This window comes from Amia ocellicauda, chromosome 4, assembly GCF_036373705.1.
Source record: "Amia ocellicauda isolate fAmiCal2 chromosome 4, fAmiCal2.hap1, whole genome shotgun sequence".
In the NCBI taxonomy this organism is placed as follows: domain Eukaryota; kingdom Metazoa; phylum Chordata; class Actinopteri; order Amiiformes; family Amiidae; genus Amia; species Amia ocellicauda.
The window spans coordinates 19,452,903-19,468,019 of NC_089853.1; the positions used below are offsets into that span (position 1 = coordinate 19,452,903).

Genomic DNA, 15,117 nt, shown 5'->3' on the forward strand with positions numbered 1-15,117 from the left:
TAAACAGTTTTATTTTCAAAGTTAAACATAATTTTTTATACAGCCTTTGTTTGTTTTTTGAACATACAGTACTGTATTATACAACATTTATACCACATATATAAAAAAATATATAGATTTTCTGGTTGGTTGCTTCTTTGGTTTCGCCTTTTACTTCTTCTTCTTGCAGATCAAAAGATGAAAAATAACAGGAATTATCTGAAGCTTATTTGTTGCTCAATAGAGAAATAGCTGCCATATATGGAAATCTGCTACATTTGCAACAAGCCGGGTCGAGAAGGAGAACGACTCTCCTCCTCGGAGACGTGAACGGGGCTCTTGTTCTTCACATGCTAGTGGGACAGTGAGGCACGTGGCACAGGAAATACCCTTCTGCTCGACTCTGTGAAGGGAAGCGACAAGAGTGCATTGCATTAGGGGACTGCTGCTCTGGGGAGAAAGGCCAGGCGTAAATTAACCCTGCTGAAGTGTTTGGCCGTTCGGGGGCAACTTCACAGAACCCTGCTGGGATGTCGTGCCCTGGCGTCGCAGCAGGGAGAGAATGCTTTCTCAGGCTGTGCAGGAGAGGTGTGCAGTGGGCTGATGGTGCTGTACTCCATCAATATGGACTGGGCTGGGTCTGAGCTGGACAGGGTCAGGGTGGAGAGCCCTGTCCGAGTCTGAGGTGCCCTGAGCTGGGATCTTGGTGCCCGGGTACCCAACTCCCAGTGTGTGGGTCCTGGTACTCACCTGCAGGTCGTGGTGGCATGCGGGCGGCTGACTCGCCCCCAGCTCATCACGCACACACTTCCCGTAGTGGCGCAGGCAGGACAGGTCTGAGGTCGCACAGGTCTGGCGGCACTGGGGCTGCCGAAGGACCAGGCAGCTGGAGCAGGTGGTGTGCTGGCAGGAGCCCTGGCACTCTCTCTTCTCCAGCCCCACTGTCCTGAAGGGTTAGGGGGAGAGGTGAGTTGGGGGCAGGAGTGGGAGTAGACAGGGGCAGTAGATTGCAGCCCATGTGTTCACCCTCTTTCACACACATACACACACACACTTGGACAGTTTTACAGTGGTTTTACCATGCATATACCTTACTGTGCCAGGGCTTTCTATGACTTTCTATGATTTTCCACCTAAAACCCTCCACACTGTGCTTGCCTGTTTTCTTACTGCAGTAAACTACAGTAAACTACAGAACACACAGACAAACTCTTGATGGATCCCTCTCAAAGTCTTTCTCTGTGAAGGTGAAGATGCCTGCCTGCTGGTTACTCAGGTGCACACTTCAGTGGGGTGTTAATGAGTGGTGGGTGTTTGGACAGATGTGCACTCCCACCTGGCTGAGCAGACCTCGGAGGGGTTCTCTCTGCAGAAGTCCCAGGTGCAGTCGGGCCTGCAGGCCTCCCCCTCCAACGGCAGGTCCAGCACTGCAAACACAGACAGACACACAGCAGCACTGTTACTATACAACACTACAACGGCACTACAAACACACACAGCAGAACTGCAAACACACAAACACAGACATTATTCTAATGGAATAACACTGCAAATGAGAGGAGGAAAAAGGTCAAGTGGTCAGGTGTAATTTTCCAAACTAATGAATTTTCCCTGAAATATAATATTGCCAAACATGTACATTTTTTGTAATAGTTAAATTGCTTCTCAGGTGCATTTTAAATAAATAAATAAATACAATGGATAATACAATGGATACAATGGATAGTATTAACAAAAAAAGTGAAAGCAAAAAACTTTATTTGTATAGTTTAGTACAGAATGTATAAAGTATGTTTCGCGGTGGTGTAGCATATGATCGCTGTATTGTAGGGAGTTCAATTACTCTGATTTCAGCTGCTGACACAGAGTTTGCCCTTAAGTCTAGATCACCACTGTACACAGAGGAAAGCTTGTTCACACGCCACAGCTCGTAAGTGCTAACTACTGTCTTTATAAAATATAATCATTGTGTTTAAGATTGGTCTAATTACAGGGAAAGCAATAAAGCCCTCTATCTGCCATTCGTCACTTGAGTACGAGACTCTAGTTCTGTATTTATCTCTGTGAAGCAGTCTGTAGATGGAGATAAACATCTACCGAGTCAACAGTGGAGAGTGGTTTGTGTTTGTGCCCGGGCTGCGAGTGTGTTATAAAATGGGGGCTTCTTTCTCCCTCCCATAGGAAATATCCCCTGTATGCAGGAGATTTTTATTTTTATAAATGCTTAAAAGAATGCAAATAAATAAATGAGTCTTCTTGGTTCTGTTTGAGAGTTACAGACGGTTTCAGACAGCCATGTGCTGGAGTCCACTCACTCAATCCGCATCAGAGGAGAGGAGCAGTCCTCTAAGTCAGCATGTGTATGTGTATCATGCTGCCGCTGAGCCAGACTGCCCTTCATACTGACCTGTGTTTTATCTGACAGGTCACTATTTTAGACACTGTGATGCTTTACAGTGGCTTAATTATCTTTGGAGATATATTTCTAGACACTCTGTCCTGCAGTTTTGCTGAACGGTCCTTGTAGATAGGAACATGTGACACTTTTGGCACACCAGATAAATGCCCCGCACGTTTACGATGTTTACCCTCTTTGCAGGATCCTCTCAGCTCCCCGCTGGCCTCCTCCATGCTGGGGACCTGGTAGATGCACACCAGTCCCTGGTCACACTTGCCCAGGTAGTCCCACTTGCCCCCGCAGCTCTCCCCTGCCATGCGTGCGCAGACTGGGCAGCAGCCGCAGATGCCCGTGGTGATGCCCCCCTTGCATTGCAGCTTCAGCGCTCTCTTGGGGGTGCAGTGAATCCTCTCGCAGGGCGGGCAGTGCAGTTCCTGTAGGCTCCCCCCATCCACTGGGCCACCACCGCCACCACTCCCCGACACCCCCAGCACCCAGACGGCCGCCAGCAACACCAGCAGACCCTTAGACATGAGACACGGCATCCTCACTGCAGCCTTATCACCGATCTCTTTGACAAGCAGAGACCAACAGGCTGCCTTTATAAAGCGACTGACGAGACCTCTGCTGTTTATGGTGCTGCAGCCAATGGCCTCGAGCGACACTCGGCAGCGTCCGGGGGGTTTACTGCAGGTGTCTGTTACACTGATTACGGGCAGTTCCTTATCTTTACAATCTCTCTGGTTTTTTTTATGTATTCCTTCTTTTGAGCAATTTTAGATAAGTTCTTATAACAATGAAAGACTGGGCCTTTTGTGATTCCAGTCATGTGATGCCGAAGGGGGGCAATTTAGTCTATCAGATGTGAAGATAATGCCGTTTCTGACAAGGACAAGATTAGGACACTGGCAGGTTATCTGAGAAGACCTGTGTGTCTTAGAAGTCAACATGGATGCAATAAAAACACACACAATACTGTGTCTGGTTACAGTGTTGCACTGGAACAGATGTTTGAGATCAAATAACTTGGACATATCAGTCTGTTATCTGTGCACCAGTACAGAGGAATTCAACACAGAATTGTTGACGGTAAAGAACAATGTCATGGGCAAAATAAATCACACACACACACACACAAAACAATCCTGGTTAATGACTACAAATCGCTCAAGTTTCCCAAGAATGTTTCTGCCTTGATCATACAAAAAACAAAAAACAAGAACCACAGAAAACACTAAACTAAATCGTACAGCAAGAGCCTCAACTCATTACAACACAGTTTGCACAACAGTTTGTCACCGTGAATACTGACGGATGACCACTGGAGATACGGGCGAGGAGGAACAGCTGCTAAAACCCCGTTTGGACTGCTGTGCCATTTGAGGTGACGGACCCCACACTGCCGTGCACAGAGAGGTCTGCTGTCAGACCATAGTCCTGGACGTTGAGGAAGGACAGGGAGGGGGGCCGGTGTGCTAGCCTGTGCCGGGTCAATCCCGAGCCTAACCGCCCCCAGCATGCGTACAGGTCCTCCCGAAAGGACGGGGTGTACAGCCCGTAGACCACGGGGTCAGAGCAGGTGTGCAGGAGGCCGAATAGGAGCAGGGTGTGATTGACGTACTCCGGGATCTCCCGCAGCATCTCGGGCCGGAACCAGTACCACAACCCCAGCAGGTAGTAGGGCGTCCAGCACACGATGAAAGACACCACCATTACAATTGTCATCCTCAGGGTCTTCATCCTGGCTTTGGAGAAGTGGTCGTTGTTGCTCCTCACCAGGCCTGCAAAGGTGGGGTGGGGTATAGGGCAGGAAAGGGGAAATATATATATATTTTTTATTAAATTATTAAAATGTATATTTTTTGCAGTTAAACTAAACTACTCTAAAGTAAACTGAACTCCAAACCTTAGTCTGCCAGAGGTTTCCGCAAACATGGGTGGGTGGTACAGACCTTCTTTGTGTTGCAGAACTGCTAGTTTTTCTACTGCATCTTAAAGACCGGGCCAGCTTGCTTCAGTTTTTACTGTGCATGTACTCAGCTCCTTAAACTGCTGGTTTTATCTGCGGTTAATGACATAATCGGAGATGAAGGAGGGTTGGAGAGGCCAGCTGGCTGCTTTGTCCCAGTGTGTTTCCTACTGGTGAGAAGAGAACTATGGAGGTGAGCGAATGGATGGTAATAGGAGGGAATGGAGTGGACTTGCAGCTCACCTCTGTCTTCCTTCATCTGACGACTGATCTCCCAGAGGATCCTGGAGTAGCAGACCACCATGGCGCTAAGTGGCATGACATAGAGGGTTAGGAAGGTGAACATGTTGTAAAGCGTCTCCTGCCAGTGCTGCTGGAAGCTGCCCATGGTGACGCACTGTGTGAAGTCCAGGCCTGAAGCCTTCTGCAGGTGGAAGAGGAACAGCTGCAAGGGAGACAAGGCCAATGTGAGGCACCTGTACAGCATTTTCTCTCGGCAAAATAAAACTGTAAACAAAGTCTTACAGGTCAGGTCAGGGTACCTGTGGGGAGGCAAGGACTGCGCTGGCTGCCCAGGCCACAGCCAGCATGTTTCGGTTGCGCTGTCCGGCGCTGGTGAAGCTGAAGGGGTGGAGGATGGCGGCCTGGCGATCCAGGCTGATGACTACAAGCACAAGGGAGGAGGAGTACATGGCGAACAGCTTGAGGAAGTTGAGGAGCTTACAGGCGGCATCGCCCGCATACCACTGCACTGTGATGTTCCACACTGTGTCCAGAGGCATCACCACCAGGGTCACCAGCAAGTCGGCTGCGCTCAGGCTCAAGATCAGCACGCGCAGGGGGGACTTCCTGCCCTTACGTGCCGCACTGGCCAGCACTGCCCAGTTGGAGCCACAAGCGAACAGGAACAGGCACACAGTGGCCACAACGCGGACCTTGGAGGCAACGGTAAAGGATGGCTCCTCCCAGTGACCTGCCGGGTCAGGGGAGGCAGAGGACCGCAAGGCCACTGTGCCTGGGCTGGCTCTCTGGTTTAATAAGGGGACTGTAGACTCAGCCATCACCTGCACAGGAGGAGAGGAGAAGGGATGAGAGGGGTGCAGAGAGGAGAGGAAAGGTGTAGGCCTAAGTGCCGATATTTTCCAAACTCAGTTTCCCCCCCCAATTAGTTCAGATCTAATTGTATTTATTTGTGGATTTATTAGACTACTGTGCTGCTAATGGGTTACAAATTGTTAATCTCATTGCTAGTGTTGCTTTGCACAGGTATTGACAACATCCCCAGCCCTTAATGAATGTGTTGATATGATTCGGTGCGTGGTTATAGTCTTTATTGTGGCAGTGTGAACAGGTGCTGTGCGCATTGGAAAGATCAATCCAGGCAGCAGGAAAAAGCCCTCGTTATCCAGGACTAACCTGTGTCTTATCATCTACGCTGTCATCACTTGGTCTTCATGACCCAAGAGCTGACCTTTTTCTTCCTGAGGAAAAATGTACAGTGTTCTGTGGGTGGAAGTGTGTGATTGGTGTGGCTGTGCTGATTCACAGACAGAGTAGGAATGTAGGCAGTTTAATTCTGTCTACCTGGATGTCCCTGGGTTTTCCACACACTAAAAAACACTCTCTCTGGGGGAGACATTCATGAGGTTTCAATTTCACATTCAAGAAAATGTGCTCTTGAGTCCTGCAGGCAAGAGGAGAGCATTTCACCTTTCTCAAAATCCTTAGGGTCTCGAGACCAGAAGGAATGATGACAGCCAAGTGCTTCCTCTCTGTAAGTGGGTGGAAAATGTGTATGGTATTTTAGTTCTCAAAACCAATAACTCTCAGGAACAATCAATGCAGTTGTCTCACACCACCTTCGCCTTATAGATTATTTTTTTCTAACAATTCATATGATGAGTAATTTCACTGAAAGAAAGACAGATATAGAGAGCAAGTTAACTGATCCATTAGCTCAGGCTTCAGGGCTCCCCTCCTCGGACATTCATGGATCCAAGCTCATTTCAATTAATTTCATGACTTATATCTCTGCAAAGAGCTTTAAAAACACTGTGTCTGAAGAGAGGGAGGCAGATGCGAATGTACACGGTCTTCGGGTCCCAGCTGCTGCTGACGAGCTGCAGTAGTGTCTGCAACCAAACCCGGGTTCAAATCAGCACTGTGTCGATGGCCAAGTCTGAACAAATCACTGCAAGTCCCAGTGGTGGCCCCATCACACAGTCACTGGTCCCTCCATAGAAACAACCACTTAACTACACTTAGACACCGAGTTGTGAGTTTTAAATAAGATACTCATTAGGCATTGATCACCTAAACTAATGAAAAAAAGTGTAATTTTACTCCACAATGTTTTCTTCCCCAATTTTTGTCCCACTTACTATTATCAATTATTTATACGTCACACTTACCTTAACTTTTTATTTTCTTTTTTAAACCATCACCATGCTGAGCAATTTCACCGCACTTAACGACTAACTTGCTATTGCTGTCGGTGTGGCTATCGAGTTCCTTTCCCCCATCGTTATTCAAAAGCTGCTACGCTGTGGATTCCGGTGGCAGAAGATCAGCGATGGTCTGGAAGTGGATCCATTAGTCAAAGTGGTGTCCTCCTGCTCCACACACAGCCCTGTCTGGAGGAGCGCGTTCTGTCCAGCGCAGTGTCAGGCATCTCGCTCCATAGCAGCCTCCTCTCAGCTCCTCCCTCCTTCCCTTCCTCCTCCTCCTTCTGCAGTGGGATGCGGTTCCCATGGATACCCTGGAAGACTTGCGTTGACAGTGTTATCTGTCTGAAGTGCACAGTGAGACCCTCAGACCTGTGTTATTCTGTGACAGCTCTCACACACTGCTCCATGTTCACCACCATGACCTCACAGACTGTAACACACAGTAAGTTAAGCTGCTCAAACAAGTGTTGCCAGTGCTGTCTCCCCTACATTGGAGACCATTGATGATTAAAGTTTGTTTGTGTGTTTGTTAATTTATTTATTTATTTATTTTCCTGAGTTGGTTCAAAGCAAGGTTTCTAATCATATCCCTTACTGTAGACAGTGAGCAGCACAGAGTTCAATGGGGAACATGATCCGTTCTTAGCAGCCTGATTATAGATCACACTTCCATTAAGATATTGCACTCAGCCAGGTTAACAAACAGCCTCCGCAATTACTGTGCTAATAATTATTTTAATAACAGGAGGGTCACACAGATCACACTGCGATTGGAGGGCAGGCGCTGTCAGTTGGTAAACAATCACCTGTAGAGTAACAGACAGGAGGATTTAAAGTCTCTGTGCTTGTTGTTATCTAGGTAACACACTAGGCTGCCCATGTGTGGAAAATGTTTGGGGGGGACATGGTGTTGTTCATCCTTATTAAGTACAGGAAGTTGATCTAGTTTTACCTTAAAATTTGTCTAAAGTATTTCCTTTTTAAAAAAATATATAATTTCTACATGGAAATTGCATTTTAAAATCTGAGCATGGATTGAGAAATATCCACAGGGTTTAAATGGTCTGAGCCTAAATAACTTTAATTTAGAAAAATCTCTACCACCAGAGGGCGAGTCATTAATCTTTGAGCTCCCAGTCCTGCTCAGCAGTAAATCACACAAGCAATCGATGAGAAATGAGAATTGACTGTGTTCCAGCATTACAGATTATACATGCTTCCAAAAAATGTATGGCATATTGCCTGCATTACTTTTCCAACTAAATGCAATACATCATTAAAAAAACACACAGATGTAGAGCTTTATAAATAAACGTGTTTAGTATAAAACAAGTGTTAGCTGAAGGAAGAACGGAAACTAATGTTGAACACCTAAACAGCATCCCGACCTTGTTCTACAGCTGTTTTGAAATGATTCTCTCAGAGCTGTTTAGTCCAGCTGTGCAGTTTAACATTTGCTGTGCTCTGTTGGCCTCAAGTTCTTTCATAATAATAAACAAAAACCCATCTTCTGAGCTAAATAAAGCCTAAACAGGTATTGTTTCAATATTATTTTATTATTGTTTCCCTTCACAGAGCATCCTAGTCCCAGTGTGGTTCACTGACTGTAAAATGCATCCAGCTGACGGTAGATTAGCCTATAACTGTCAACAGGGGATGAGTTTTATTGGTGTGTCTGAATGTATTATTTGATTCCCCTCCAAGGCTGTGGCGTGACCTTTGACTGCAGGGATCAGCTGGGATCATGAGCGAGGCGTGATGGTGCTCCCTGACCCTGCAGGCACAGCTGACAGACAGCCTAACACATGAGAGCATGCTGACCTTTTTCCCCACTCACCACAGCGAGTCTTTGAGGAAACTTCATGAACCCAAACAATAAGATCAATTCTGATCTGCTTTTGCTTTCTGTTTTTAAATACCATTAGGAGAGATTGTTTATGGGTGCAGTGCATGTGGCACCAGTGTGTCCCATGTATGTGTGATTAGAAACCATTTAATTGTCTAAACTTCTTAGTGCCCCAGCCAGCACCTGCTGGCAGTAACTCCACTTTGTGCGCGTGGCTGTCTGTGTGAAAGAGGCATTGTCTGACTGAGGCTGCAGTCACTGTGTCCTGCAGTGTTACTGGAAACTAGCAGGGTGCTCAACACCTGCAGGACCACCCCCAGGCTGGGACACCAGCAGGGCTAACTGATATACACACTATCAATGTGTGCCTGCTCCCAGTCACCAGGGAACATGTACAAGTCAGCCAGGGCCTGCCCAGTTGGACCAGAACCAGTATTACTCAGAGAGAGTGAGCTTTGAAGCAATGTGACTGATGCCTGCTGGTGCTCCAGACGCCCCAGAGTGGATGAAGAATAGATTTCTGACAATTCAATAGCCTAAAGCGATGCCATGCCAGCCCCCGGGGGACAGTGAATCATTCAAAACAATATTTTTCATTGTGCAGATATTCCACAAATTTGCCAATATTCTGCTAACAAGAAGAAATTCTGTATCCATCTAATTTATCTGTCCACAGCTGAGCTCTTTGTCATGAGGAATAGATGGGGTTTGTCCTCCCCATTTGCTCACAGATGTGGTTTTGGAAATTGGTATTGCATTTTAATCCAGTTTCGCTACAACACCCCTTGGAAGCAAATGTGTCGACGGTCATTTTACAAACATATCAATAATTTAAAAGTTTGAAATGATGTGAAACGACGCTTTGTCGAGCTGAATAACGTTGGTTTGTCATTTATGAGTCGTCTGTATGCAAGGCTCGTTTAACCGTCTCCACGCCTCAACTGCTGGTCGTTGCTGGAGAGAGGGGATTTTGGGTACCCTGGAGCCCCCTAATGACTTTAGCAGGTTGTCCATGGGGAAGACTGACTTCCTGCCACCCCCACTCCCCTCGTCTGTACTACGCTGACAGACAGGGAGGTACAGTAGCACCTCTTCCAATATCCCCCTTAAACAGGAGCCTGCCAACTTACTGTTCAGGCATGCACTGTGTGAGGTTTGCTTAACTGCTTAGAAAGAAAGGAAGAAAAAAAAGAAAGTCCAGTGAGTATCACAGAAACAGACCCAGCTCTGTTTTATTTTTTCAGTTATTTTTAACCTTCATTTAACGTGGGCTAATTGGAAGCTCTGTGTGAGAAACGGTAGACAAAACATTACAGAGGAACAGAAATCGGTTCTCGCCGTGGCAGAGAAAAGGCATCCGTCACTGTGGTCCTCAGGGGACTGAAGTAGGAATGTCTCAAGGAAGAGATACAGGGGGAATGTGGTGGGCAGGTTTGCCAGATGTGAAGATGCGGGAAACTGAGGAAAGGGGGGTGGGGGTGTCAGTGTTCTAAGCTGTCAAAACAATTACATGGAAAGTTGAAGGATAAGAAGATTTTTACATTCTGAGTGGCTTAGACTAACTTGTTGCAATCTGTCTCGCAATGTGATCTCGGGATGCTTCAGACAGACTTTTAATTACAAATGAAGAACAGATGCCTGGAAAGTCAAAGCAGTTTTTATCAATCCCCTGCTGGTTGAAGGCCTCCCCAAGATGGTTAGACTTGTTTCGATGTACAGCGTCTCTTTTCCAGCTCACACCAGCAAATCTTATTTCATTGTCACACTGTTTTATGTGGTTGTCTTCTAGGTCTTTTTTCATTTCTTGAGATCTGTTCGATACCTTCCTTTCGATCATTTTTGGTCTATTCTTATTGCGATGCGTCAGACCCATTGCCATTTTAACATTTTTGCTCATCCAATGTTTCTTTTTGTTTTCAGTTTTTTTTTATTAGCAGCTAATGTTGATGTGTTAAAGTCTTGGAATGGTCACCCTTTGGCCACCCTTTACTTGGAGAAAATTACAAATCATAGTGTTTTAAATAACAGTTATCCAACATGACACACTGCTGCACGACGCACTGAGAATGGAAAGAGCGCAGAGTTCCAGACGGTGATGTAATCTGTTTAGCAAAACATACACAAGCAGGATTTGCCAAACACCCGCAACCAAGGGGTTTGTGGAAGAGATGTTTCTGCAGAGCGAGCAGGAGAAAGCCCAATTGGGCCTAGGCTGTCTCTTTGCAGCCTACCACACAATGGGATCTCGGGACACTACAGCCAGACTGTTTTATTTTATTTTTTTATTTGCAATTGCTCATTTTTTGTGTGTGTTTTTCTCTCCCCTAAGTTTGGAATGTCCAATTATATTATAAGTATCTTGGTATTTGAATCCAACTACAGAAAGACTTGAGTCTTCGTTTCACTGAAGCTCTGGAGAAAAAGCCAGTCTGTCTGTGTGACTGGGGCAACACCTGGGATGTCCTTAATTCACATTTAAACATGTCAGGGCTGGTCTGTCGGTCTATCCATCCATCCATCTATATGTCTATGTGTCTGTCCCTCTTGGGAAATATGGCAGAATTAGATTCTCTTCCGACCACCTCTGTGTCACTTTGCCTTTTACTGTAACGGTCTTCTCAAACCAGCAGAAGGATATTTAATCACACTAAAGCGAGAGGCAAAGCTTAGCGCTCCTCCAGACAGCACCTGCATTAGGAAATGATGGATCTCAGCCTGGCATGTTGATCTAGACAGATATAATGTAATATAATATACTTGTAAGAAACAAGAAGGAATCTGCATTTAGAGCACTGGCAATTACACAGCTGAATTATACAGCTTTTCCAGTAAAACCTCTCAGGGTCTTTATTTATTTTGCCAGCTTACAAACTATAAAAGTGTAACTGGATCTGCTGACCTTCAGTCAACTCTTTTGCAACTTGGCCATGAGGATGGTTTGCCTCTTATTTTATGGTTTTATTTTTCCATTGTTCCTGTAGGAAGTGTTTTGTTTCTTGTTCTTATGTTTCATGTAACACTGAAAACCATTAAAAAAGAAATATAAAGAAGAATGACTTCAGATCAATAGAAAACTCAGCTGTTGTCAACGCAGTAAAGAAGTGGATCAAATGGATTATGGATCAAGCCAATAATTTACTGATGAGCAAATCCCCTTTCTGAGTGAGTGGCCAGGCCAGCTCCTTCCTGCTTACTCATCGCTCGCGATATCCAAAGCCGCTGTCTGTAAGGAGGCTGTAAACCACAGCCTGCTGTTCTCCGCTGTGATCCTAGAGCAGCGCCATACTTTTACAGCTTTGGCATGGAGGCCAACAGTGAGGCTATTGAGAAGCGCTTAGAGCTGAAAATACCCCTGTTCAACTGCTTCCTGCCCGTGAGTCATTGTGGCTGCTACATGGATTGCTCTGATCTAGTGGAGTCGCTGCTATGGAGCAGGATAGACCTGCTACTTGTGTTTAGCTTCATTCCAAGCAATCACCACACAGGGAGTTAGGAAACCACCACTACTTCTGCAAGAAAGTAACAATTATATTAGAAAGTAAGTATTATTTAGACACACACACATATATGTATAGTATATAAAAAGGATCAAATCAAGACCAGGCAGACTACATTGTGACGTACCTTTCTTTATTCATGCCACCCTTAACACTTTTACAAGTGCTCCCCACAGGCCAGACCAACAGACCATTTTTCCAAGCTGCTGACACAGTCAAGCACATGATCACATGACCCCCTGCCCCTGTGGTTCTGCCACATGTTCCTAATATCCAGATCTGATCCGCAGCACATTTGCAGGCTTTGCCATGTGCTTGGCTTTGGGCCAAAGAGGGGCAGGTCCAGAGAGACGTGGGGATCAATCCCCAAGAGGGTGGGTGTGCCTGTCTGAGTGCGTGCATCAGTCCGTGCATGCAGACAGGTGTGTGTGTGTATTTTGTGTGCATGTCTGAGTCTGTGTTACAGGGAGCAGCAGCTGCGGGTGATAAGGTGTGAATTTTGGCTTCATCTGGGACCTGAAACTGATGAAGGCCCCTCGCACCCAGCCTGCAGGGAGGACGCCATAAACACAGCATTTCAGCAGGGCTGGCCATGCTTGGTAATGAATGAATAGTTTTTATTTTTCCATGAGCACTTCTTATATGAACGCAAGTACCCTGCTCCTTTTCCAAACACACCCCTCTGGGAGACTGTACAGAAACAAAGAAACATTTATAACAAAGAAGAAAGCAAATCCCTCTTAACTGAGTTGGGGGAGGTTCTGCTGGGAACATGAAGAATCCTGAATTCATGATAGATCTGAGTCAGGGAGGGCTGTGACCGAACCAAATGTAATGGCAGGTATGCGTGGCCCCCTGAGTCTTCGCCTTGCCTGGTCACCTCAGAAAAATGCATGTGTCTCTCTGAAGAGCACAGCGACAACTGCACTACCAGGAACATTTCCTAGATCTGAGCACAGACTGGAGATGGTTTTTATACGCCTGTCTGTCATCCATCGAAGCAACACAGCTTATGGTTAATGGAGCGCTGTGTGGGAGGAAGTTTGGCCGGGGAGCAGGAATATGTGGAGGATTGGAGGGGGGGGAGGAAGACGCTTCCCAACACAAGATGTGTGTTTCTGGAACGCTTTATCGTTTTCCACTGGTCCACTGCTCCTTCAGATCCCTTTTCTTAGAACTGCATTACACTGTCACCCCAGCTGTTTCCACTCGTAATCAATTTTGCCGCTTGAAGGGGTGCACTGAGCTCAGCAAGAAAACATAATACCCAACAGTGATATCACTTAATCCGCTGTGGTTAGCACACTTGCTTTCATTTGTACCAATGGGGTAAGGAACTGGGAAGACCATGTGGAATGCGATGAGCTGTCAGCTGTATTGGGTACAGAACTAAATGGTACTACACCTCGAAACCAAGAATTTTCTCATATATATCTATTTCTTTCTTTCCTAACACATTCTCTCTTTAAATGATTAAGACTGTTCAAATTAACCTTTTAAAATTAACCTGAACTGGTAATTTTCAGGATATTACAGTCCACAAAGGGAAAGATTTTGTGTAGCGGGCAAATCTTAATATATACTCAGCAAGACATGAGGACACACAGGGACACACAGCAGGGACACACGCACCCGGGGATACAAATGGAAATTGGGCTTCAAGGCATTCAAGATGGAAAACAGGTGACACTTCTTCACACAATCTGGAACAAACTCCCCAGTGATGTGGTTGAAGCTGAACATTTGGGAACATTTAAAAATAGACTGGATAGGATCCTTGGATCACTATATTAATGGACACCAAACAAGCACGATGGGTTGAATGGCCTCCTCTCGTTTGTAAACTTTCTTATTAAAATATAGGCAGGGGTGGGGGATTGGTAATCTGTTTTTGTTACCCGAAACCGATAAAATAGATTTCCGTCATTCCCTTCCTACAGAAAAGTATGGCCCCTAACGACCTTAACAGAAGGATGTCTGTGCAGCCGGAGTCCACAGATCCAGGCCCCTACAGGCTGTGGGCCCAGGGACCGCCATGGGGCAAGCGGACTGTCCGCTGCGTGATGCTTTAGGGAAAGCGCTGGACTTTAATGTATTAAACCCTGTCAGAATTCCATTATCTACTGGTGCTTAGAGGAATAAAACTGACGCCGTAACAAACCAGCAGAAAAAATTAAAAAAACAGGAGAGAGAGAAAGATACTCAAGCCATTCTGGGCAGCGAAGGATGCAGAACTGTTGTGTGGATGAGGTGGAGGGTTATTTCAAGTTGGCGCAAGCGGTGGCCGGTTTACCTAGCATATGGAAATGTAAAACTGCGGAGGTCGCTGACAGCACTGCTGCCTGCATGTGTTTGGTTGGTTCTTCAGATTATGGCCTCAACCGGAAATCTGTGCTGTAATAATGGTGCTAACCCAGACAGTTGGTGTCGCAGTTTGATTTTTTTTTTCTTGATGTTTTGTATTAGAGTACTGTAAGCTCAGCTCTACCTTAGACCCTCTCAACAAAGCCGTGTTGAGTCTGCAGCAGTATCAGTCTGCCGAGGGTGTCTTATCTCCGAGCAGAACGGGCCAGAGCCTGACCAAACTCCTGGTGATGTCATCCTCACATTCTGCACACTCTGACACACATGGCTGTGACTTTAAACTGCTGCCTAGAAACAGGCAGCCTGGGTCTGTTTGCATGCTTGTTTGTTTTGTTATGTTTCCTATTTTCCCCCCTCTTCTGTGCTCATTTGCTAAAAAAATAAACAGCTTGCCTTTGAAGTGGTCAGACATGCTTTAATGTTATTCCATGCTTAATATCCTGTCCTGTTTCTTTGCAATAGCTGGCTGCACTACTGTAAAGCAGAAGCCCAACCAGCACTCCATCAGCGCAGCCTATTAACTTGGGATGTCTTGTGCTTGTGAAATGCACTATTCCTTTTTTTTTATCATCATTTCCAGTAGGATGAACCTACACTTTTAGGATATTTTTTCTGTC

General features: G+C 45.9%; 2 protein-coding genes across 2 annotated transcripts; both read right to left on the minus strand.

The window, feature by feature from the left end:
- Positions 1-3,030, minus strand: LOC136748875 (cysteine-rich motor neuron 1 protein). Its single transcript, XM_066702904.1, has 4 exons — positions 2,568-3,030; positions 1,316-1,406; positions 730-925; positions 1-382 (listed from the first exon to the last, which is right to left on the minus strand). Exons 1-4 carry the CDS (start codon positions 2,920-2,922, stop codon positions 326-328), a joined length of 699 nt encoding a protein of 232 aa, XP_066559001.1. The 5' UTR covers positions 2,923-3,030; the 3' UTR covers positions 1-325.
- A 697-nt stretch (positions 3,031-3,727) lies between these two features.
- On the minus strand, positions 3,728-7,212 carry LOC136747480 (gonadotropin-releasing hormone II receptor-like). Its single transcript, XM_066700311.1, has 4 exons — positions 7,189-7,212; positions 4,889-5,410; positions 4,590-4,791; positions 3,728-4,158 (listed from the first exon to the last, which is right to left on the minus strand). The coding sequence occupies exons 1-4, from the start codon at positions 7,210-7,212 to the stop codon at positions 3,728-3,730; spliced, it is 1,179 nt and encodes a 392-aa protein (XP_066556408.1).
- Positions 7,213-15,117: the final 7,905 nt, after the last annotated feature.

Excerpts from the sequence above, each read along its gene's own strand:
- LOC136748875 (XM_066702904.1), bottom strand. The coding sequence starts at position 2,922 with ATGCCGTGTCTCATGTCTAAGGGTCTGCTGGTGTTGCTGGCGGCCGTC. Across the intron at positions 926-1,315 it reads TCCGAGGTCTGCTCAGCCAG|GACAGTGGGGCTGGAGAAGA; the intron begins GTGGGAGTGCAC and ends CTAACCCTTCAG. Across the intron at positions 383-729 it reads CATGCCACCACGACCTGCAG|AGTCGAGCAGAAGGGTATTT; the intron begins GTGAGTACCAGG and ends TTCCCTTCACAG.
- LOC136747480 (XM_066700311.1), bottom strand. The coding sequence starts at position 7,212 with ATGGTGGTGAACATGGAGCAGTGT. Across the intron at positions 4,792-4,888 it reads CAGTCCTTGCCTCCCCACAG|CTGTTCCTCTTCCACCTGCA; the intron begins GTACCCTGACCT and ends TCTCCCTTGCAG. Across the intron at positions 4,159-4,589 it reads TCAGATGAAGGAAGACAGAG|GCCTGGTGAGGAGCAACAAC; the intron begins GTGAGCTGCAAG and ends CCACCTTTGCAG.